Source organism: Hemicordylus capensis, chromosome 11, assembly GCF_027244095.1.
Source record: "Hemicordylus capensis ecotype Gifberg chromosome 11, rHemCap1.1.pri, whole genome shotgun sequence".
Taxonomy (NCBI): domain Eukaryota; kingdom Metazoa; phylum Chordata; class Lepidosauria; order Squamata; family Cordylidae; genus Hemicordylus; species Hemicordylus capensis.
Window position 1 is genome coordinate 23,835,421 of NC_069667.1, and position 23,345 is coordinate 23,858,765.

General features: G+C 47.2%; 2 protein-coding genes across 4 annotated transcripts; one reads left to right on the top strand and one right to left on the bottom strand.

Annotated features, from left to right (window-relative positions):
* Positions 1-697: 697 nt before the first annotated feature.
* Positions 698-9,081, bottom strand: STEEP1 (STING1 ER exit protein 1). 3 transcript variants are annotated; one of them, XM_053273235.1, is made up of 7 exons: positions 8,811-9,081; positions 7,130-7,247; positions 6,106-6,147; positions 4,665-4,803; positions 3,204-3,293; positions 2,741-2,833; positions 698-1,181 (listed from the first exon to the last, which is right to left on the bottom strand). In XM_053273235.1, the coding sequence occupies exons 1-7, from the start codon at positions 8,932-8,934 to the stop codon at positions 1,119-1,121; spliced, it is 669 nt and encodes a 222-aa protein (XP_053129210.1). In that variant the 5' UTR covers positions 8,935-9,081; the 3' UTR covers positions 698-1,118. The 3 variants fall into 3 exon arrangements, with proteins under 3 accessions (XP_053129210.1, XP_053129212.1, XP_053129211.1); XM_053273237.1 differs by lacking the exon at positions 8,811-9,081 and adding an exon at positions 7,758-7,900; XM_053273236.1 differs by lacking the exon at positions 8,811-9,081 and adding an exon at positions 7,369-7,633.
* A 2,958-nt stretch (positions 9,082-12,039) lies between these two features.
* Positions 12,040-22,786, top strand: UBE2A (ubiquitin conjugating enzyme E2 A). Its single transcript, XM_053273314.1, has 6 exons — positions 12,040-12,551; positions 12,790-12,870; positions 17,798-17,823; positions 19,209-19,298; positions 20,151-20,239; positions 21,445-22,786. Exons 1-6 carry the CDS (start codon positions 12,508-12,510, stop codon positions 21,571-21,573), a joined length of 459 nt encoding a protein of 152 aa, XP_053129289.1. The 5' UTR covers positions 12,040-12,507; the 3' UTR covers positions 21,574-22,786.
* The last annotated feature ends 559 nt before the right edge of the window (positions 22,787-23,345 follow it).

Consider the following 23,345-nt stretch of genomic DNA (forward strand, 5'->3'; position numbering starts at 1 on the left):
CACCAGTTTTGGGGGGGATGGAATTTAAGTCAGGAAAGTGGTACGGTGCTGGTGGGGAGATTTAAACACGCTTTCTCCCTCAGTGCTGCAGCTGTGAAATAATCTGAAGAAGAATTTCTCTCTCTCCACTTTCTCCACACCATGCATGAGTTTATAGACTTCTACCATGTCTTCCTGCAGTTGTCCTTTTTCTAAACCAAATAGCCCCAGGTGTTGTAGCCTTGCCTCATAAGAAAGGTGCTCTAGGCCCCTGATCACCTTGGTAGCCTGCACCTTTTCCAGTTCTACAATGTCCTTTTTTAGATGTGGTGACCAGAATTGTACGCAATACTCCAGGTGTGGCTGCACCATAGTTTTGTATAAGAGCATTATAATATTAGCAATTTTATTTTCAATCCCCTTCCTAATGATCTCTAGCATGGAAATGGCCTTTTTCACAGCTGCCACATATTGAGTTGACACTTTCAACAATCTGTCCACCACAGCTCCAAGATCCCTCTCCTGGTCAGTCACCGACAGGTCAGATCCCATCAACACATACTTGAAGTTGAATGCGGGTACAGCCATTCACACACACACAAAAATGCACTTGTGTACAGATATCTGTACACTGACAAAACACACTGTTTGAAGGGGGTTATAAATGCATTCACCATTTGTGCCATAGGATTGTGGGGAAACCATTTAACACATGACAATCACTTAGCAAGGATTTATTTTCTGTACAATGAGTTTCCACTTGGGCAATACAAACTTTAGATGCATAGGCCTCCTATGTACATATGAATATTTAAAAATAAAATAACTCAGCTTATTTGAGCCATGTTAATGCCCCACACACTTGGCAGAAGGCTGCCTGCAGAGGAAGCCAGCAAATGAAGGGGTGGAAACCTCCTAGAAAAGCAACTTGAAAAGGTTTCAGAAAATGTCAGACCGAGGATACAAAATAAAATGCAGAATCCATCTCGGAACTGGAACAACCCCATCTTCCATAACTGGCACCCAACATTTTGTGTCTGGATTTCTCATGCACACCAAGAAGGGAAGATTAAAAAGCTGTGGGTTTCTTCCTTTTCCAAAAATGACGCTTCTCGGCTCTGGCCAGAATTCGGCCCTTCTTATTTAAACTGATTATCAATGAGAGTTCCTTTCATCTTGGCCTTTTTGGCTTCTAGCTCAGCCTAATGGGAATAAAAGAGAGAAAGAGAGAGGAGGGGTGGTGGTGGTTAAATGTTAAATTAAATAACCATATCCAGTACTGCTGGCTATGCTGGTTCTACAGAAAGAGAGGCACACACTCATGGCTTTCAGACAAGGCTAGGAAACCTTGCAGCTTGTCAGGGGCTTCTTGGGGAACACTCTTGCCTGGTATAGTGGAATTCTGGAGGAGTGTTGGTTGTGTTTTAGGATAAGAGACTGCCTTGTACAGTCAGGCCCTTGGTACTGTCTCCTCCAACTGGCAGTGGCTGTCTAAGGTTTCAGGCAGGAGTCTTTCTCAGTTCTGTCTGGAGATGCTGCCAGGGAGTGAATCTGGGACCTTCTGCATACAGAGCAGATGATCCATCCCTAGGGTAGCTGTGATGCTCACTCACTTGGCCAATGCCTCACATGAGTCTAGGATTCAACCTAAAACATGCCCCAGAATCCTAGGCAGTGCAGAGGGATCCACTGCAGCTGAGAAACCCATGTGCAAAGGTTTGCTGGGAGGCTGAAAGTTTTAAAGCTGCTGTTCTCCTGGGCCAACCAGATGCTCAAAGATGGTACCCAGCTTGTCAGTTTCCTCAGACAACATCCATCCATTCATCCATCCATCTATCTAATTCTCTAAGATGTACCTGTGGCTAATCCCATGTGTGGCAGCTCTCGCGAGAGTTCACAAGCGAAGGGAGGGGGAGAGGGAAGCGATGGTGGCGGGGAACACAAGGCCAATGGACAGGCCAGCAAACGGGCGGGTAGGTAGGCGGGCGGGGAGAGAAGGCGGCGGGGGCGGGGTGGGTGGAGAAAGCTAAAGCAGTGGTGGGGAGGGGGGAAGAGAAAATGGCGGCAGCGGCCAGGGTGGGGTGGGGTGGAGAAAGTGGCGGGCAGCCAGAAAAAGCGGCTGGCCAGAGAGAGCATTAAACCTTTATACCAGGCCTGCTCAACTTAGCTCCCCGCAGCTGTTTTTTTTTTAAACTACAACTCCCATAATCCCTAGCCACAATGGCCAATAGCTAGGGATTATGGGAGTTGTAGGCCAACATCTGCAGGAGGGCCCAATTTGAGCAGCCCTGCTTTACACCTCTTATTGCTCTAGCAGGAATTATGTGACCAAGAATTCTATGGAACTCAAAAGTCAGCATACCATCTTTGAAGAACCTGGTTTGTCTAATAAAATATTATATCATCACCCATCGTTTGCCTCTAATATCCCCATCCCATCTTGTTATTACAGTATGTGCCAACACAGCATAGTCCAAACAGCCGAATATCAGCTGAATATAATCAATGGGATTTTATTGTCACTGCTTCCCTGCCTTCACCAAGAAGGCAGTATTTCATGAACGGCTGCTTTGTCAAACAAAAGATCCACAGCATGTCAGCGGTATGCAACAATTAGCAGGGCTGACCATCATGTCTAGGAGTAGCATTGAGATACGCTATTTAAGGGGGAAGCGAGTTGATTCTCACAAGCACTAGACAAAGACTGCATCAAACCACCCACAAAAACGGGAAAGGAAGGGGGAAAATAAATAAAACTCACCAGTTCCTGCAGCCGCCGCTTGCTCATCCCTTTCCGCTCCAGCTGCTTCTCAATCACCTTGGCGTTCTGTGCGTACGAATCAGCAATTTCGCGCTGGAAAACAGACAAGAGCGTGGGAAGAGTTATTCTGTGGCCAAACCCTGTCGTGCTCTGCAGCAAAAATGTATGTACACTTGGAGAAGGTGAGCCAGCTACATGCCCCCAGCCAAAGGCATATCGGAAGCTGCCATATACTGAGTCAGATCCTTAATCCATCGGGCTCAGTATTGTCTACACTGATTGGTAGCAGCCATTGAATCTCCATTGAATCTGCCTGCACTCAAACCCCTTCCTCGGAGAGGAGGGAGTGGATGCCACAGAGTGAGAAGCCGCAGGGATGAGGCGTCACAACGCACCCACCAAACCCTGAGCTGGAGAGATACAGATTTCACTTGCTACGTTGGGAAAAGCAAAGCCGACTCACCGCCTCAATCTCCTCCTCCTCTTCATCGATGGTGGAGACGGTGACAGAGCTGAACTTGCCCATGTCCTTCGTCCGTTTGGTCATCATCACCTTGGAAACCAACAGCAGTCGTTATTTGATTTTTGCATTTCTTTTATTCTTTATTTCTTGTTAATTAAAAAAAAAAAAGCCATGTAGACCAACAGCTCTTTGCTTTGCAGCACGGAAGCCTCTCGTAAAATCTAACGTGAGAAGAGAAAGGAATTCTCCCACAGGGGCAGAGAGTGACCGATACAAACACGCTTGATCTCCATGTCTCGACATCTAAATCTTACATCATTGAACCCGACACTTGACTGCTAGAATCAGCCTTTTTGGATCCACGTCTCTCTCACTGTGCTTCAGTGGTTCTGCAGCCCAGCCAGCCTAACTGGAAGTAAGTAGGGCCAGGCTGAATGTGGTGCTGCAACCAATTCATACTACCAGAACCCAAGTGGGTCTGCCCCAGGAAGAAAAAGAAGAGGGCCCTATAAGATTGTTTGTAGAAGCCCTCTTGTATATCCTGCCACCTTCTGAAGTTCAATTAGTGCAAAATGTGTGAGCAAGCATCTCTTTGGAACTTCCTGCCACTTGATTTTTCAGGTGGCACCTTCCCTGGAAATTTGTAAGAATAATTTCAAGACACTTCTATTTCAGTGGGCCTTTCCAAATACTCTCTAAGTTTTCACTGTTGCTGGTTTATTTTTAGTGGTCTCTCCCCTCTCTGTTTTTTGGTGCTGTTTACAAAATTTTGTTTTTACAATTGTTGCTACGGTTTCCACTTCTACCGTATTTTAATTGTTGCATTCTTTTAACTGGTGTTAGCCGCCTTGAGCATGCAGAGAAAGGCGGAGTACACCTTTTCAAATAAAGAAAGAAAGAGGGAACTGCAAGAGAACTTGAAGGGCAGCTGAGAAATGCAAGTGTGGACACCTTTAGCACCTCCGCCCGGATGGTCCAACCACATCTGCGGCTGCAATGCCAGCCACCAGACCCAGAGCTTAAGAGTCAGCAGAGGGTCTCTTCCTTGCAGAAGGCACGTCTGGGCAGAGCCAAATTGGCAGAGGACAACCCTACACTTGCATCTCTTTGATACAACAGCAGGTACTGATGATGAGGCAAGTGTCCTGGGGCACGCACTTCATGGAGCAGGGCAGGGTTTCTCAACCTTGTCGCTGGACTACAACTCCCATCATCCCCAAGGGAGCTGTAGTCCAACAATATCTGGGATTGGGAACCTCGGGAGTAGGAAAGGAAGTCTGAGGGCTCCAGCCAGGCCAAGGGGGTGCTTCAGCTGAACCCCCACTCCAGCAGAAGATACCCTGTGTTCATCACCACCAGGATTAATAACAATACAAATCCCGGTAGGAGCCTCTAGCCCCAAGGTCCAAAGACACAGCATCTAACTACAGGCCATCACGACAGCGGCCGACGTCTCCCTACCTTCTTGGGTGGCTCTTGTTTCTGTGTGTAGATGTTGGTCTTCCCAAAGCCCTGCCCAAATTTGACCACAGCCCCATCCACAATGAAGGTCACGGGGGCATTCTTCTGCTGGTGTTGGTAGAAAAGGAGCAGTCCACACCTGGGGAGGAAAGACCATTATGGAAACGGGTTGAACTGGCTCCCTGTCCGTTTCCGGGCCCAATTCAAGGTGCTGGTTTTAACCTTTAAAGTCTGTTGGAAACCTTCGAGGAGACGGAATGGACAGATGACAAATGACGGGAAACAACCGACGGATTCCCTCAGAGAAATACTCATCGTCCAGCAGAAAAACAATAGCAAGACACCACTGCTGACACATATTGAAGACTGACTGAACTTAGAGGACCCTTGAAGAAGACATATTGAAACAGCATACAATACTGGATAGCTGTTGTGGTCTCATAGTTTTCGATATTATTATTTTGTTTGTACATATGTACTGTTATAAACATTTGGTCATTACATCTTATGTATATATATCCAGATCACTATATATATAAATTATCTACTTTCAATGTAATTTATATTCACACATTTAGTGGCTTTTTTGTTTTTGGTTATATCCTCAGGATCTGTTGTTTTGTTTTTATGTACTACATTTCAGATCCTTCAATGTTGTTGTTTTGGTGGCTGGTAGAAGAGAAGCAGAGTCTGTACCTGGGGAGTAAAGACAATTACGAAAACGGGCTGCACACTGGCTCCCAGTCCATTTCCGGGCCCAATTCAAGGTGCTGGCTTTAACCTTTAAAGCCCTACATGGCTTGGGGTGAGCAGGTTACCTGAAGGAGTGCCTTGCTCCATACATCCCAACCTGGTCCTTAAGATCTTCTTTGGAGGTCCTCTGCAGAGTAACCCTACCAAACGAGGCAAGGAAGGTGGCTACTAGGGAGAGGGTCTTTTCGGTGGTTGCACCTAGCCTTCCCAGTGAGGTTTGTCTGGCTTCAGTGCTTTGTTCTTTTAGATGCGAGGTAAAGACCTTTTTGTTCACTCAGGCCTTTCAAATTTTAAAAAATTGGGATCTGATGGTAACTGATTTTGAAAAAATGTTTTTAAAAATGTTTTTGTATTGTACTTTCGTCCCCCTCACATTTTTTTTGGTCTGTTAATCTAGTTAGTTAATCTATCATCTTATTTATTTGACATCTCTCTATGTAAACTGGAAACCTCTGCTGAAAAGAGGTATACAAACATTTGTTGTTGCTGTTGTAGATATAAATTATCTGCTGACTTCTAAAAACTTCATGGGTGCACTTAAGCATCAAACAAGCAGTATTCTTTTCCCAATATTTTTTGATTCTGGCATGCACAAACACGGAATTTGCTTCCAGGCCCAAAATTACCATCCTGAGAATACAGCCCCTCTCATATTGTAATCCAAATACACCCTACAGGAAATACTTACTTTCCACACTTTTTTCTGTATTGCCGTTCAATGCCTTCGGGCCTACGGAAGGAAAACAGGAGTCAAACAACAGGTACTATAGTGGTGTCTGTAGAAGAGCTAAATGTATCAAATACACATTCAATTTGTTTTTGTCATACTCCTTTTGGATTCTATATTTCAGTGATGGCTATTTCTTATTTATTGTGGTTGCAGGGTGTGTATACAGTATGCTCTATGGCTGAAAATGTCAAACACAATTTAAAAAACCCTGAAGTTTAAAAAAACATTGCAGAAACCGTCGAACCCCATTCTGACCATATCATCATTAAGTTGCAGATACAGAGGAATGTAGGAAGCTGTTTTATATTGAACCAGATCATTGCTCTATCTAGCTCAGTATTGTTTACACTGACTAAGATTTGAGGCAGGATTCTCTCCCAACCAAACCTGGAGACACTGACAGAGATTGAATCTGGGACCTTACATAGGAACATAGGAAGCTGCCATATACTGAGTCAGACCACTGGTCTATCTAGCTCAGTATTGTCTTCACAGACTGGCAGCGGCTTCTCCAAGGTTGCAGGCAGGAATCTCTCTCAGCCCTCTCTTGGAGATGCTGCCAGAGAGGGAACTTCGAACCTACTGCTCTTCCCAGACTTGTCCCTTTAGCTAAGCAGGGTCCACCCTGGTTGTACATGAATGGGAGACTAGAAGTGTGAGCCCTGTAAGATCTTCCCCTTAGGGGATCTTAGGGGATGGAGCCACTCTGGGAAGAGCAGACAGCTTCAAGTTCCCTCTCTGAATTCTCCAAGATAGGGCTGAGAGAGTTTCCTGCCTGCAGCCTTGGAGATTAGCTGCTGCCAGTCTGTAAAGACAATACTGAGCTTGATAGACCAATGGTCTGACTCAGTATATGGCAGCTTCCTATGTTCCTATGTGATATCTGAATGAGTCCAACAGTTAATGGTGGTTAAAGCAAGCAAGCCATGGTTTAGTGTAATACCTGCACAGGGCCTTTTGGGGAAAGCTTGAAATTTCCTACCTGCGGACATAAACGTTTTCCTCTTCCTCGGTGTTACAAAATTTGTGTGCGTGTTTGGCAGCGTCAATCACACGGGCTCTGTCTCGCGGTCTCATAGGCAGCTTCTCTAGCTGACAGTCTGCAGAAACAAAAAGATACCAGATCGTGAAGGAGAATTCAGCTGTCCTGGAGGAGAGAAGGTTCACTCCTGCTGAAAAGTGTCAACAAGTTGTCTAGAAAAATAGTTGGGCGGGGCATACCAGTTTCAATCAGTATAAAATGCACTTCCATCTTCATAACACCAATGCTAGCATCCCATATTATCAATGGAGGTCCACAGCAGGGCCATTCACAGGTTCATGGCCATGCATTTATTCGAAATGTCAACACAACCCCTTGAAATTGCAGAGTACAGATCATGTGTACTGCTGTACACGGCTAACCTAATATGCGAACAACTATACACATGTACAAGTCAACTATCACGTGTACAGCATGTGGGTCCAAAGGAGTCCTGCACAGATTACCCAAGGACCTCTTTGGCCTAGCACCCTGTTGCCAAGAGTGGTCAGCAAATGCTGCCCAGAGCCGCTTGGATAAAATGGATAAAAACAGCAAATCTGGACAAAGTGAGGACGTTTTTCTTCACCTTAAGGGCTTATCCTGTACTTCAAAGGGCAGTTGGTGGTTCTACCAGCTTCTGGGAGGGGAAGGGAGGCCTAGTGCCAGGTCAGGAAGAAGCGGCAGTTTAGAATTTGGTGTGGCTGCCAAGGTAGCAAGTGGCATCTTAAAGGCCAACTCGCGTTTTTGTAGCACAAGCTTTTGTGGACTACAAAAGTTGGCAGGTAGGCATGGGTGTAGAGGACAGAGGGGGAAATTCTCATGAATGGCCACGAAAAACAAGGAGGTAAAATATACTCCTCACCTCTTTCTATATATAATATTAGCTACACACAGACGTTTCAGCCCACAGTAGTCAACACTTGCTGTACCAGATGGAGGAGTTTCTAGTCCACAAAATCTTCTGCCACTACCACAGCACAAATCTCTGCATGTTTCCTCAGAGGAAGTCCCATGGAGTTCCATGGGCTTTCTCCCAAGGAAGAGTGCTGTAAAGGCTTGTGTCCTACACTTGTTGATCTTTATTTAAGAATGCTCCAAGGCTCTCTTGGTTCTCCTTTCTAAAGGGCTGCTGGTGACACTTTTTATCATCACATCTGCAGTGTGAATGTGAAGTGTGTATCCCACTTTGTGGCTCAACCTGATTGGAAAGAGGCTAATAACAATAAAGGCTTGAGAGCCCTTATCCTAAAGCCCCCTGTTTCATGAAGCCTGCAGCCTTGGAGAAGCCGCTGCCCGTCTGTGAAGACAATACTGAGCTAGATGGACCAAGGGTCTGACTCGGTATACGGCAGCTTCCTAGGTTCCTAGGACTTGTCCTTTGCATATAATACAGATGGCGCAACAAACCAACCAACCAAACAACAACAACGTAAACAAACGGGTTTAGATTTCAGGTCTGGTCGCCCAAAGAGGCAAACAGGTCTCTTGAAGACACAGAGACCGGTTGTGGAGGAAGCATCCCGCGACTCCCCTGGAAGGAGGCTTGGTTTCTTCGATGCCTTCCCCGCGGGGCCTCCAGAGGCATCGGGTCGGGCCCCCTCCCACCCCCCACTCCCACCCCGGAGGGCTCCCTGCTCACCCAACACCAGCACCATCTGCCCGCACAGGCAGTAATAGACGTGCAGCGGCTTCTCGCCATCATCGTACTCCTCGCGGTCGCGCGTGTCGGAGCAAACCACGGAACGGGACACCACTTTAGGCATGGCGGCGGCGGCGGCGGAGCAGGCAGCCTGAGCCTGGAGGTGCCGGCGCCGGGCCAACCCTCTGCGGGGTCGGCTCCGCCTTCGCGAGGGCTGGAGCTGGAACCGGGAGCGGCTTGCGCGTGGCTCCTCCTCTCTGCCTTTTGCAGATTGCAACCCGAAAGGGCTGGTTTTGCAGTCCTTACTCAGAGAGGAGGGTGCATGGAGCTCTGAGAGCCTCCCTCCTCCCGGGCAAATGAAATGAGCACAGCTGTAATAATTGCCAGCTCTTTCGGACTGAGTGGGTAAGAATCTCTGCACCACCAGCCTCCAGGAGAACGTGGGAAGCGATCCCGGGAGGTGTGAATAAGTGGGTTGATGGGGTGGGAAATAGGGCGGGGGGGGGAGAGAAAAAGAAAAATCTGCGGGGAGAGAGCTTCAATCGGTTAGAAGTGCTCTGAAGATCCTGGTTCAATCGTGCAAGGACCACTATCTTGAGATTTAACACACACACACACACACACACACCCTGTGACACATGCAGTATATTTTTTAACACATGCATTCTTGTGGGCACAAACAGCAACTGGACTCACAAGAAGGTAAGGATATAAAACAGGTATATATTGATGCAAATATGCATTCGCAGAAACATTCCAAACATTTCAACACGCAACGGAACATATTCTCACCCCATGTCTTTCTTTCCCCAATCTCTCCTTCTGTCTCTAGAGAGGATCTGGGGGTGCCCTGGGGGTATGGAGGCCCTGGACTTTGGCCTGGAAGTCCAGGGGTAAGAGTGAGTGCCACTGTTTGGGTGTAGTTGCTCAGCAAGAGGGGGACGTGGAGGGCAGGGCACAAATCGGCCATGTTGGTTGTTCCACTGGCCCCAAAGAAATGATCAGCCTTTCTGAGACACTGATTCAAAAGGGGGCAAGTTTGTGCCTGCAGCAGCTGTACTAGGCTGCTTTTGAATTCGGAAATGGTTTGCCATTCAGGAGACTGTTGGGGTGGGCCTTTAATTTTGTTTGTTTGTTTAAACATATTTTTATACCACCCAAAACTCACATCTCTGGGTGTGGTTTACAACAAGCAAGCAAACAAAAACCAAACCAAACAAACCAAACATTAGAACATTAGTTAAAACAAATAACAAAAAGTTAAAACAGTAGTTAAAATAAATGATGTAGTAAAAATTAAAACATTACAACTCAAATTCTAAAACAACATTTTAAAACGATGCGAAAACTGTTAAAACAATATTTAATTAAAAGCCTGGGTGTCTTAAAAGTTGTCAGAGATGGGGAGGCTCTTATTTCAGCAGGGAGCGCGTTCCAAAGCTTTGGGGCAGCAGTGCAGAAGGCCTGTCCCCGAGTAGCCCCCAGACGAGCCGGTGGCAACTGAAGACAAACCTCTCCTGATGATCTCAATGGGCAGTGGGGTTCATGACGAAGAAGATGTTCTTTTAAATACCCAGGGCCCAAGCCGTTTAGGGCTTTAAAGGTTATAACCAGCACCTTGTATTTTGCCCGGAAACTTATCGGTGGCCAGTGTAGATCCTTCAATACGGGAGTCATATGGTCTCTCCGAAATGACCCAGAAACCAACCTGGCTGCCGCATTCTGAACCAGCTGTCGTTTCCGGACTACACACAAGGGCAGCCCTACGTAGAGCGCATTGCAGTAATCCAGTCTGGAGGTTACCAGCATATGCACCACTGTTCTGAGGTCATTTATCTCAAGAAACCAATGCAGCTGGCGTATCAGCCAAAGCTGATAGAAGGCACCTCTGGCCACCGCCTCAACCTGGGACACCAGGGAGAGACTCGGATCCAGAAGCACCCCCCAAACTGCATACCTGTTCCTTCTGGGGAAGTGTGACCCCATCCAGAACAGGCAGATCAAACTGATCTCCCAGGTTTTGACCCCGCACAATGAGTCAGAGCAGCTCTCGTCTCAGACCCTTCAAAAGCTTGCAAGAAGCACAAGGAAAGAAGAGACAGCTGCTAGCCACCTTCCCCCCTCCCTGCCCCCCCCATGGATTTTCAAAACGTGCAAGGGTTGGTTTGAAAGGGGCATGGGGCAGAGAGCATTTTGCACCTTGCCACAGGAGCCACAATCACTTGGGCCTCCCTCGGGGGCTGCTGTTTACGAACAGATGCATTGTGCATGCGTGCAGAGCTAGACAGGTGCTTCTTGAGACCCCCTGACCCTAATCAACTCTCAGAAATAAGCTGCAGCACATAGCATGGTGAATTTTATACTGATCCAGACAGGAGGCAGGAGAACGATTAAGTAAGAGCCTGTAACCAAGGGCAGAACACACAGTTCTTGGCCCAGAATTATACTGGAATTATGCTGACATAATTCCACAGATATACAGGCAGCCCACTGTGTGATAATTTAACATTATGTACGAAGTCCAGAATGGTAAGAGAAAAGGCTCTTGGCTGGAAATCAGCAGTTAAAAAAACTGCTATCCAAATCAGTCAGTTTTCATTCACTTTTTAAAAATCACCACAAGCCACCTTGCAAGGGTGTGTGTGTGTGTGTGGCAAGGGTGGGAAGGAACAGGATTTAAAATAACAGCAATGGGGATGCAATAGCCATAGATTCTTATCCGTTTAACCCTAATTTCCAACCACAATTTAGCTTTATGTGGGTCTCACTGTATTTGCCCATGTATGTCCCTCTGTTGTTTCCCCCACTGTCTGTCTTTAGAATGTAAGCTCCTTGAGGGCGGGGACCTATCAGATTTCACTTTTGTCAAGTCTGTAAGGCTCATTTACAGATATGAGACCAAATATGAGGGCATTTGAAGAAGGCGACTGAGAATGAGCCCCAGAATAGGAGAAAGCACTAAAAGCAGCTACCCCGGCTACGAGCCATCTGCTCAGTTTCCCTGGGAGTAAGCCCCATTGGACACAATAGGGCTTATTACCCAGGAAACACCACGCACAGGGTCCGGCTACCAATGCCGTCATGCAAAACAAAGGCCCCGCCCAGGGGCGGAGCCGCCGGTGGCTTGCCGACCAATCAGGAGCAGAGAGGACAAGAACAGCCCTTTACAGGTACTGTAGTGGCGCTTAGACCCTTGGTTCTCCGTGACGGTTCCTCCCTCCTCTGGCCCCATTTGGTATCGTCCAGAATCCTGGGGTGGGCGTCTCCGCCCGCTTTTTAAACGGCGCTCCAGCCAGCCCCCAAAGAGGGCGGAGCCTCCCCCTCTCTTGAGACAAATGGTGTCGGCCCGTTCGCTGCGGCACCGCCTCCGCCCCCCTTCCAGCGGCGCAGTGGTACGCTCCGGTGTGATTCGGCTGTATCTGGCGCCGCCTCCGTTTATTCTTCCGCCCCCCCACAACGGTGGTGGTGCGGTCCGCTATTACCCAGTAGCGGCCCCGCCGTAGTTAAGGCGCCCAGGACGGGAGCGTCTCCTTCTCCCCCCCTTCATTAAGGCGCCAGTGGTAGAGCCCGCCGTCGCTTGGGCAGCCGCCGCCGCCGCTGCGCTCGGAGCCAGCCGCCGCCTCGCCCTCCCGGACGCCCCTCTCGCCCCGCCTTCCCTGGGCCTGGTGTATGAGTGATTGGTAACCGCGAGCCCGCCATGTCCACGCCGGCCCGGAGGCGCCTCATGCGGGACTTCAAAAGGTAAGGCTGAGGGGCCCCGGAGGGAGGGGGGGGGGAGAGGTGAGGCGATCCAACATGGCGGCGGCAGAGGGAGCGCTACGCAAACGGCGCAGCGGCTGGGCGGCCCGGCCTTACGCCGCTTGCGCAGGCCGCCGCGCCGGCGAGGGCGAGGGCGGGGGGGAGTTACGCTGTTTGCGCGCCGGTGAGCTGAGCTGAGCAGGGCTGGGCCCGTCTCTCTCTCCTTGCTCCCCTTCCGCAGGCTGCAGGAGGATCCCCCGGCTGGAGTCAGCGGGGCCCCCTCGGAGAACAACATCATGGTGTGGAACGCCGTCATCTTCGGGTGAGTCCGGCCGGAACCCGGGCCCAGGCGCGGCCGGACTACAACTCCCATCACCCCCACCAGCCTGTGGCTGGGGATGATGGGAGCTGTAGTCCGACCGCGCCTGCAGAGCCGCCGTGGCCTACCCTTGGGCTAAGAGGGCGCAGGAAGCAGCCTCCTTGCCGGGGCTGAGCAGGCCGGTGCCTGGATGGGAGAGCTGTGCCTGTGGGTTGGGATAACGTGGGTGGGGGGGCTGAGGGTAGGCGTAAGGAGGCCCTACTAGTCTGCTGGCCATAGGCGTAAGGAGGCCCATCTAGTCCAGCATCCTGTTTCGCACAGTGGCCCACCAGATGCCTCCGGGGAGCCCAAAAGGCAAGAGTTATGTGCATGCCTTGCTGTGGCTCCCCTGCAACTGGTATCGGCACATCGTGCGTCTTGAGGCTGGAGGTGGCCCACGGCCACCAGACTAGTAGCCATGGATAGACCTGCCCTCCATGAATTTGTCTAAGCCCTTCTTAAAGCTGCCTAAGCTGGTGGCTGTCACCACATCTTCAGGAAGAAGGTTCCAGAGGTTGGTTATGCATTGTGTGAAAAAGTCCATCCTTTTGTTGGTCTTAAATTTCTTGGCAATTGGTTTTGTGGGATGACCCCTGGTTCTAGCATTATGCAAGAGGGAGGAAAATCTCTCTCTCAACTCTCCACATCATGCTTATTTCTATAGACCTCTCATGCCACCTCATCTCTCTTTTCTACATTAAAATGCTCCAGGTGTTGTAGTCTTGCCTCGTAAGGAAGGTGCTCTAGGTCTCTGATCATCTTGGTTGCCCTCTTCTGCACCTTTATTTATTTATTACATTTTATATCCAGCTCTTCCTCCAAGGAGCCCAGAACTACATAGTTAAGTTTCTCCTCACAACAACCCTGCGTTGTGGGGTAGGCTGAGAGAGAAGTGACTGGCCCAGAGTCACCCAGCAAGTCTCACGGCTGGATGGGGATTTGAACTCGGGTCTCCCTGGTTCTAGTCCAGCACTCTAACCACTACACCACTCTGGGTCCCTTTTCTAGTCTCTTATTCTTCTTTTTGAGGTATGGTGACCAGAACTGTACACAGTACTCTAAATGTGGCCACACCATAGATTTGTATAAAGGCATTATAACATTCGGTCAAAAATAAGGTATGGTGTTAAGTCAATTTCGACTCCTGGCACCTATAGAGCACTGTGGTTGTCCACAGTTTACCATTGCCTCCTCCCGCACAGTATGAGATGATGCCTTTCAGCATCTTCCTATATTGCTGCTGCCCAATATAGTAACAGCAGGGATTTGAACCAGTAACCTTCTGCTTGTTAGTCAAGCATTTCCCCACTGCGCCTCTTATATTAGCAGTTTTATTTTCAGTCATCTACCTAATGATTCAAAGCATGGAATTGGCATTTTCCACAGCTGCCACACATTGTGCCAAAACTTTCAAGGAGTTGTCCACCACGACCCCAAGATCCCTCTCCTGGTCAGTCACCAACCACTCGGACCTCATCAGCGTATATGTGGTGGGGTTTTGCCCCTATATGCATCTCTTTACACTTTCTAACATTGATCTGCATCTGCCATTTTGTTGCCCACTCCCCCAGTTTGGAAAGATCCCTTTGGAGCTCCTTTCGACCTGTTTTGGATTTCAGTACCCTAAATAGCTTGGTGTCATCTGCAAATGGTTGGTGAGGCAAGATTTACCTTTGCAGAAGGTAAATCTTGGTTCTCTTTCAAAGGGCCTGTTTTATATGCTTAACAACTTTATCTTTTGAGAATGCTTTTCATCAATTTGCCTGAAACAGATGTTAAGCTAACGTGCCTGTAATTTCCTGGTGCCTCTCAGGATCTCTTTTTGAAAATCAGTGTTACATTGGCTACTTTCCAGTTCTCTGGTACAGAGCCTGATTGTAGGGATCAGTTATGTATTTTTGCAAGGAGGTAGGCAATTTCACATTTGAGTTCTTTGAGGACTCTTGGGTGGATGCCATGTGGCCCTGGCAATTTGTTAATTTTTTATTTTTCCAGACAGTTTAGAACATCTCATCACCTCTATCTGACTTGGTTCTTTAGCCTCTGTCCCAGAGAAGCTTGGTTTAGGCACAGGTATGCGCTTAGTATTCTCTGCCATGAAAACAGATGCTAAGAACTCGTTTAGCTTCTCTGCAAGCTCCATAATAATAATCCCTTTCACTCCCTCATCAACCACAGGGAGGTGGTTGGTCTGTTAACCACCTCCCTGGCAGGTTTCCTGCTTCTGATGTATTTAAAGAAGTTGTTGTTCCTCTTGAAGCTCTTAGCTAAATGTTCCTCTCATTCTTTTTTCACCTCCCTTATGCTGCCTTGCATTTCTTTTGTGAGAGTGCCTGTTCCTTTCTGTCCTTTCTTCATTTGAGCAGGCCTTCAATCTTCTGAAGGAATTTTTCTTCCTTGACTTGTTAGCCATCCTTCTGGACTTAGTGCTACCTTTCTTCCTTTTGGGTATACCTTCTAACTGGGCTTCTGTTGTTGTGTTTTTAAGTAAATTCCATGCATTCTGGAGTGATCTCTTGATTTCCCCTTTTAGTTTTCTTTACACCAAACTCCTCATTTTAGAGAAGTTTCCCATTCTGAAGTTCAAAGTGTCTGTGTCAGACTTGCTTGGCGATTCTCTCCTTGCATATATGCTGAATTTGATTACACTACTGTCACTTGTTCCCTAAAGGTTCCATGACACTGACATCTCACACCAGGTCCTGTGCACAAACCTGTTTGGAGGCCCTTTTGGCATATAAGCACCTGTACGCATTGGCATATAAGCACCTGTACGCTGAATCTCTTACCTGGTGTGTGCTCTCTTTCTTATGGCCGTTTGATCTCTTTGACCAGCTAGCACATCCTTCTGTCTGGTTCTACTGTCCCCTTCTGGTTTATCTGAAGCATTTACACTCTCACACCTTAAGGGATGGCATTTGCTGAACCAGATACTGCCTAGCTTTTGTCAGCTATCCCCCAGGCATCATTTTAAAAGCTGCTCTTCAACCTTTTTTATTTTAAACACCAGCAGTCTGGTTCTATCTTGGTTCAAGTGGAGCCCATCCCTTTTGTACAGGCTCATCTTGTCCTAAAATGAACTGCAATGCTTAACCCCTCCTCCCAGCACAACTGTTTCATCCACACATTGAGACTCCTCAGCTCTGCCTGTCTTGCTGGCCCTGCACATGGAACAGGTAGCATTTCTGAGAATGCTACCTTGGGGGTCCTGGACTTTGATATGCTACCTAGGAGCCTAAAGTTTGCTTCCTGAACCTCCTGACTGCTTCCCCAGCATCGTTGGTGCCGACATGCACCACAATAGCAGGCTCCTTCCCATCACTGCCTAACAGCCTATCTAGATGCCTTGTGACATCCACAACCTTTGCAGCAGGCAGGCAAGTCACTGTGCAGTTTACACATGGGTCACAGACCCATCTCTCTCTACCCCTAATGATCTTATTGCCTATTACTAGGAGGCCCCCACCCTGTGGAGAGGATATGGGCTCCTCATCCACAGAAGGACCCTTGCTTAGGGAGTGTTTCTCTCTCTTCCTAAGAATGATGTCCTCTTTCCCTGAGGCCTCCATTCTCCCATGACAGCAGAGGAACCATTAGCCTGGAAGTGAGATGCCTCTATCACATCCCTGGAAGACTCATACACATACTTCTCTGACTCTGAGCTTCTCCAGATCAGTCACTTTGGCTTTGAGGGAACCAACATTTCCCCTGAGAGCCAGGAGCTCCTTGCACCAAACACTCAACCTTGACTTCTGCCCATCGAGTAGTCAGTCATACATCCAACACTCTTTGCAATACACTGAGACAAGTCCCTTCCCCTGCTGGCTTTCTACCTTGATGACTGGTTTTGTTAGCTCTTTAGAGTATTTGGAGATTGTTTGAAAGTTGGGTCTTTCTTGGAAATTTGCATGGGGAATTTCCAGAAAATGTTCCTTTCCAAAAAACCCACACTTCTTTGAGGAGGAAGCTTAAGTATTATAGTCGAGTATTTGCCCATTCAGCCACCTAATGGCACAGCAGGGAAATGACTTGACTAGCAAGCCAGAAGTTGCCAGTTTGAATCCATGCTGGTATGTGTCCCAGACTATGAGAAACACCTCTGTTGGGCATCAGCGATATAGGAAGATGCTGAAAGGTATCATCTCATACTGCGCAGGGGATGGCAGTGGTAAACCCCTCTTGTATTCTGCCAACAACAACCACAGGGCTCTGGTCTCCAGGAGTCGACATCGACTTGACAACACACTTTACCTTACTTGCCCAGTCACCTGTGGTGAATGACTATTGTTTGGTTAGCATGCACAACAACCGTAAGGGTAGTCAAGACTACTGGAGTTCGAAGGGAGAATGATCTGGCTTGAATTCTTAACAAGAGGCAGTGAAAGGGAGGTTGTGTGAAACCCTCCCTGCTACCTGCCCTGGATGGGCATCTGTGCTTGCGGGCTGGATTAGAAGTAACCGCAGGATGGGAGTAGACATTGATCCCCTGAGCAGTTATTTCCATGAGTCGCTTATCCCCCAGTGTAGAAGTGATGAACTCCTCCCCCCCGCCGCCCACTTCTAAAGATCCTAAGCCTTGCAAACTTTGAGCCCTGTTCCTTTTCTCGGGAAGATACAGCAACTATTGTAGACCATGCTGCACTGGGCATAGAGGCACCTTTTGAAGCAAGGGGACAGCAACTGTCCCTACCCATCCCTTTCAGGGGCTGTTGCTGGCGTTTGGTTTTCTTTGCTTCTATTTACCCCATAGGGCTTGCATCTTCTTGCTTTTGCTATGTAAATCAGTTTGAGGACCTTTCTGTTGAAAAGTGACATATAAACATTCATGATGTAAATGATGATTGCCAGTTAAATATAATGTGAGATGCTGACACTGTCTCTCTTCTTTCAGGCCGGAGGGAACCCCTTTTGAAGACGGTAAGTGTTTTTTAAAAAATATATAAATTATTGCACTATCCAGCTACCATAAGATGAACAGAACTGACCTGAATTGTATGTTAGCCACTGAGAATTTAACAGATCAGGATGGCACAAAGACTGAGAACTCCTGGGTTTTTTCCTTACGTAATTTTGTTTCATCCTAAATGCTTGGAAATGTGCAGCCTGGTCCTCTGCATGTTTCCTAATGAGTACATCTCATGAGCACTTGAAAGCATAGAACAAAAAGGCTGCAATCCTTGTTCCGAGGAGGAGGAGATCGGTTTAGCAGGATGGTTAGTCTCCCCAGGCGTGTGAGCAGGCACTGAGATGCTGTGGCAGATGGCTGCATTTAGGCTGTGCCCACACCTGCTCGAAATGTCAAGTCCTGCTGAATTTTAAGGGGCTGAAAGAAACGAGCTTCAGAGCTGCCAGCTCAGTCCCTGGGCAAACCTGAGGGCAACTGCTGGCTTGGCAGCCTGGGAACCAACTCATTTCTTTGCCCTGGCCCCGGGAACACGGGCTGAGAGAGGACAATCTCCAGCCACCCCCCGTAAAACCTGCAGGCCTGTTTCTGGAGAATGGTGAGGAGAATGGTCCCAGAGCATGGTCTACAGCAGGCCTGCTCACCTTAGGCTCCCCAGCTGTTTTTAGCCTACGGCTCCCCTCTGCAGCCCCAGTGGCTATTAATGGGGGATTATGGGAGTTGTAGTCCAACTTCTGTAGGAGGGCTGAAGTTGGGCAGCCCTGGTCTATGGGCACCTGATACAGCCACCTTGTGGAAGCTAAGCAAGTCTTGCTGTGGTCAGTGCCTGGATGGGAGAACCATGTGTGCCATCTTTGGGGAAGGGGCCTTAATAGCCGAGTGCTAGAGCATCTGCTTGGTTTGCAGAAGGTGCCTGGCAGCTGCATCTCCAGATAGGGCCGGGAGAGACTCCTGCCTGGAACCTTGGAGAGCCACTGCCAGTCAGTGTAGACAATACTGAGCTAGATGGACTTGGTATAAGGCAGCTTTCTATGGGAAGAGCCGCTGGCATTGCTGAGATGCAGTCTACTGTAACTAGATGCCTTGCCTTGAATAGGCTGGCCATCTAAATAGCGCCCTTTGCTAAAGAGATGGTTTGAAGCATCTTGTATACAGAATGTGGCTAACTGTGGGACCACCTCCCATGCACAGGCAGTGTCCTTCTGGTTACCAGATAGTGAGTCCTTCACTGGAATGTCTTGGCTGTGAGCTTCCCAGAGGAGTCTGGCTGGCCGTTGTTGCTGTACTACAAGAATGTTGTGACACTGGAGACTATTCAGTTTAGGACAGTTTGGTCGAGGGACCACTCGTTTATTATAAATCACAATCAAAATTCTTAGAACTTCTCTCTCAATTGCAGGAACTTTCAAGCTTACCATAGAATTCACAGAAGAATATCCAAACAAGCCACCTACCGTTAGATTTGTGTCTAAAATGTTTCATCCAAATGGTACGTACCCATCAAACATGTAAAATGTGCCTTAAGTACATCAAGGGCAGTCAAAGAAAATGGGCCAGATACTGATAAGTTAAAAAGAAGCATAGCTCTTGAGCAACAAAGATGTTCCTGATAACTCCATCCCACTCTGCTGCTAAAATGTTCTGGTGAACTAGATGGTGATTCCTCAGTGACTCCTCTGATATCTGAGGTAGCATCCCTAATATCAAGGAGGGAAGTATATGTGAATATATCAGGTCTGCTTCATCATACTGCTAGCTCAGGCTTCCTACAGTCAGGGCTGCTAAATCTTGTCTGCTTTTGACATTCCACCTGTATGGCTTTTAGCAGAACTTTGTAATGAAGTATGTTGTTTTTGTGATCACTAGCAAAATACAAGACATTAGGCTTGTGACATTTATGCAGGTTCAGATGTTATCTTAAAGTACTATTTAATGGCTTTATCTTCACTGGTATTCCCATCTTGCGCATTCATGTTCTCCTCAGCTGATCTGAAAAGGATTCTGAAATATGTACTGTATTGCAAAGTTCACATTGGCCAGCTGTTTTGCTTCTTAGGGTGGCTGGCATAGATCCTGCTGCTTAATCCTTGCTTGAAATACCAGTGTGTGCACAGCTTCATAATAGCTGTGAGGTCATAATAGAGGAAGTGTCAGTGAAACTAGATGGACTTGCAAAACTTTGTTAGCCAGAAGCCTGTTCTCTAACTTGTATGGCAGCAGGATAGCTGAGGACACTTGTGCGTGGGTGACTCTTGATGTTTATGCAGCAAATGCTGGTAAGGAGCTGGAAGGGGCCACCTGCATCTCATGTTAACATGTAACATTAAATTTCTTTTTGTAGTCTATGCAGATGGTAGTATATGTCTGGATATTCTTCAGAACCGTTGGAGTCCTACCTATGATGTGTCGTCCATCTTAACATCCATACAGGTAACAGTGCTTCTGGTGACAACTTGAAATGGCAATTCAGTGTGTGAGTCAAGGCAGTAGCATCTCTATGGCCTAATTAATTGTCTAGCAAGGGCAAAGTAAGATTCCCTGACCATTATTTCTAATGCACGTTTATAATCCAAGCTAATACAATTATTTGGGGCATGTATCCATACTGGTCAGAACCAATGAAATGGTATATGAATTAGCTTTTTAAGAATACAGGTGAGACTAAATGGATATCCAAAGTGCAAAAAGCACACACTAAAAAGAAAAGAGTAACAGGGCATTCCTAAACAGTCTTCAAATATTAATGTACTAGTTCACAAATCCCCCAAGCATAGAATTGCATGTCATTGAAAGGTCAAGTACTCTTGTGAACATGGCGGGTAACAGAAAATAGGAATGAGAGGATGTCATGAATTGTAGCAACACCGGATCAGTTAGGATGCGTTGTGTCTCTGCCACTTTGTGGACACAATTCTTTGTGTGCATTTTTGTACTTGGAGGCTGTTTTCAAGCAGGGGCCACTTTGGTTAAAAAAACACACAACACCTTCAATGCCATTTCCCACTGTGCTGACTGCCACACAGTACTGCACTTTTCTCAGTGCTGGGAGGACCCTTTAAGAGAGACAGAGCCCTCTCTTAAGAAGGGCTCCAGTTCCAACACTCTGTGTACACCTTCCAGGATGGTGCCAAAGGCTCAAGAGGGCTCTGCTTCCCTTACCCAGCACTAGGCAAAGTGCAGCACTGCATGGTGCCAGGGAACTGTGCAGAGTGTTCAGCCCAAGTTTCACACAGGCCCAACACTCTTGGGTTGATGGGAGTTGTCACTAGTCCCTATAATGAACATTGTTCTAGATGAAGACTTCATGTGTGTGAATACAGAAACACATAGGAAGCTGCCGTATACCGGGACAGACCCTTGCTCCATCTAGCTCAGTCTTGTCTACATAGACTGGCAGCAGCTTCTTCAAGGTTGCAGGCAGGAATCTCTCTCAGCCCTATCTTGGGAGGGGTAGATGATGCCGCAGTTACTAATGTAAAAAGTCAAGTGACAGAATGGAGGTTACAGGCCAGTATGGGCCCTAACGAAACCTGATACATTCCTAACATATGCTACATTTGTTGCTGTTGGATCAAGCTGGCTTTCTTGTGTGATGTTTCATTCTGCAGCCTGATCCGTCTTTTTCTCTTGAACAGTCTTTACTGGATGAGCCTAATCCAAACAGTCCAGCAAACAGCCAGGCAGCTCAACTATACCAAGAGAATAAGCGGGAATATGAAAAACGGGTTTCTGCAATAGTAGAACAGAGTTGGCGTGACTGTTGACCCTGGATGATGCAAATGAACACTCTGATGAGGAAAAATATATGTATGAAGTGTCTGAGTCGTCATCCTCCTCCTCCTCCTCCTAGCATCACTGCATTTACCTTGAAAGCAAAATAGCTGTTGTGCTGTTGCCACCCACCCTCGCTGAAGCTTTTTTCCTCCTTGGACATCAGAAAGCACCCCCCCCTCCATCCCTGCCCCCTTGAGGTCAAATGTACTGTACTTGGGTTACTTGTAAAAGAATTACTGAGGCTGAATTCCACTCTGTGGTCTACCATCTCCAGTCTTAGGGCAGTACTGTGCATTTCTGTAGTGTACACTAAGCTTTTAATTGTAATTGTGTTATACACAGTGACGCTTACGTGTAGCTTGATTTAAAAAAAAAGGGATGTTTATATACAATATACATTTTTAACTATGACTTGAGTGCTGATCTGTCCAGGCTGGTCATTTAACTGCTGGTATCAACTCCACTGCATCTGTGAAGTGCTGCGAAGAACTAACTCTCTCCTGCCATTTCCCATTCTTGCTGGTTTTTCTGTTCAGAATATGGAAGTCTTTGGAATTGCAGAGCAGTTTCCATTTCAAATGCATCCAGTAGGGCAGTGGGGTGAAGGAGGGGTGGGCCTCTGCTTTGATGGGTGATGTGCAAAGTGATCTCTCATTATAGTGTGGTGGTGACGGCATGTCTGAGGTTAAAAGCAATGTATCCTTTCCACAGGACTCCTGTGGATTATATATATAAATAAGCCTTTGGACTATGGCTGTAAAGGGGCCAGGCACAGGATAAACGTAACATGGCTAATGGTAGGAGTAAGGAAGAGGGGGGGAAACAAGCATTGAAAAGTCTCTTACGATACTAATCCCAATCTCTTAGGTAATTTGACCCTCCTGCTTGGCTTTCTGGTGGAAGAAGTAGGAAGATCACAAGTGCAACTGCTGCATGCTTCATTCTCTCTCCTCCTTGCTCTCTCCCCCCGCAGTTCTACAAAGTGGTTCCATCTCTGCAAAAGCATTTTGGTATAGTTCAGTTTGTACATTTTGGATACCTTTTAAGTAGCAGTGTGGGAGGAGACTGATCAGTGTGTTTGTCTGCTCTTCCAATGTCTTCTGTGTATACATTGATCTGTTGAGTACAACTTTGCACAAGTAACCCATGTAAGAAACTGTACATTTTTCAATTATTGTAAATAAATGTGTAACCTTAAGTGCTTATTGTTGAAAGAGACTAGACATGTACAACTGTAGTCACTGAGCATGATCTAGAAAAAAATGTTGCTGCTGCCAGTTGATTTCCAGCTGCAAAATGAAGAATTGGGTAGGTGGGTGGGCATAGAACACAATGCTTCTGCAAAAATGCATGCCTTAAAACTCCCTCCAAAGAAGGGAACTAGCTGCCACATACCATCAGAGAGGATTTAAAAAGGAAACAGTATGCTTTCTCTGCAAAGGTGTTACACAAGACTTAATCCAGCATTTCCCTGCTATAGCGTTCAAAAGCTGCTGGTTAACTGTCCACTGCTTAATGGCAAACTGGAGTTGGACTCGTTGCTGGCTATCTACTTCCATGTAAATACTGCAGTTGCTGCTTGTAACTACAATCAAGAGCATGTTCAGGTAGCTATGTGAGAATGAGGGCAGGACAAAACACTCCTTGCTTCTCATGGCTAGAGGGAAAAGCTGATGAATTGCTGTAATGCTTTTTACTCCTGAAATAGTTTTCCTGTGAGGCCAAACTCTATGTGACTACCTATGAAAACAAGTTTGTTTCC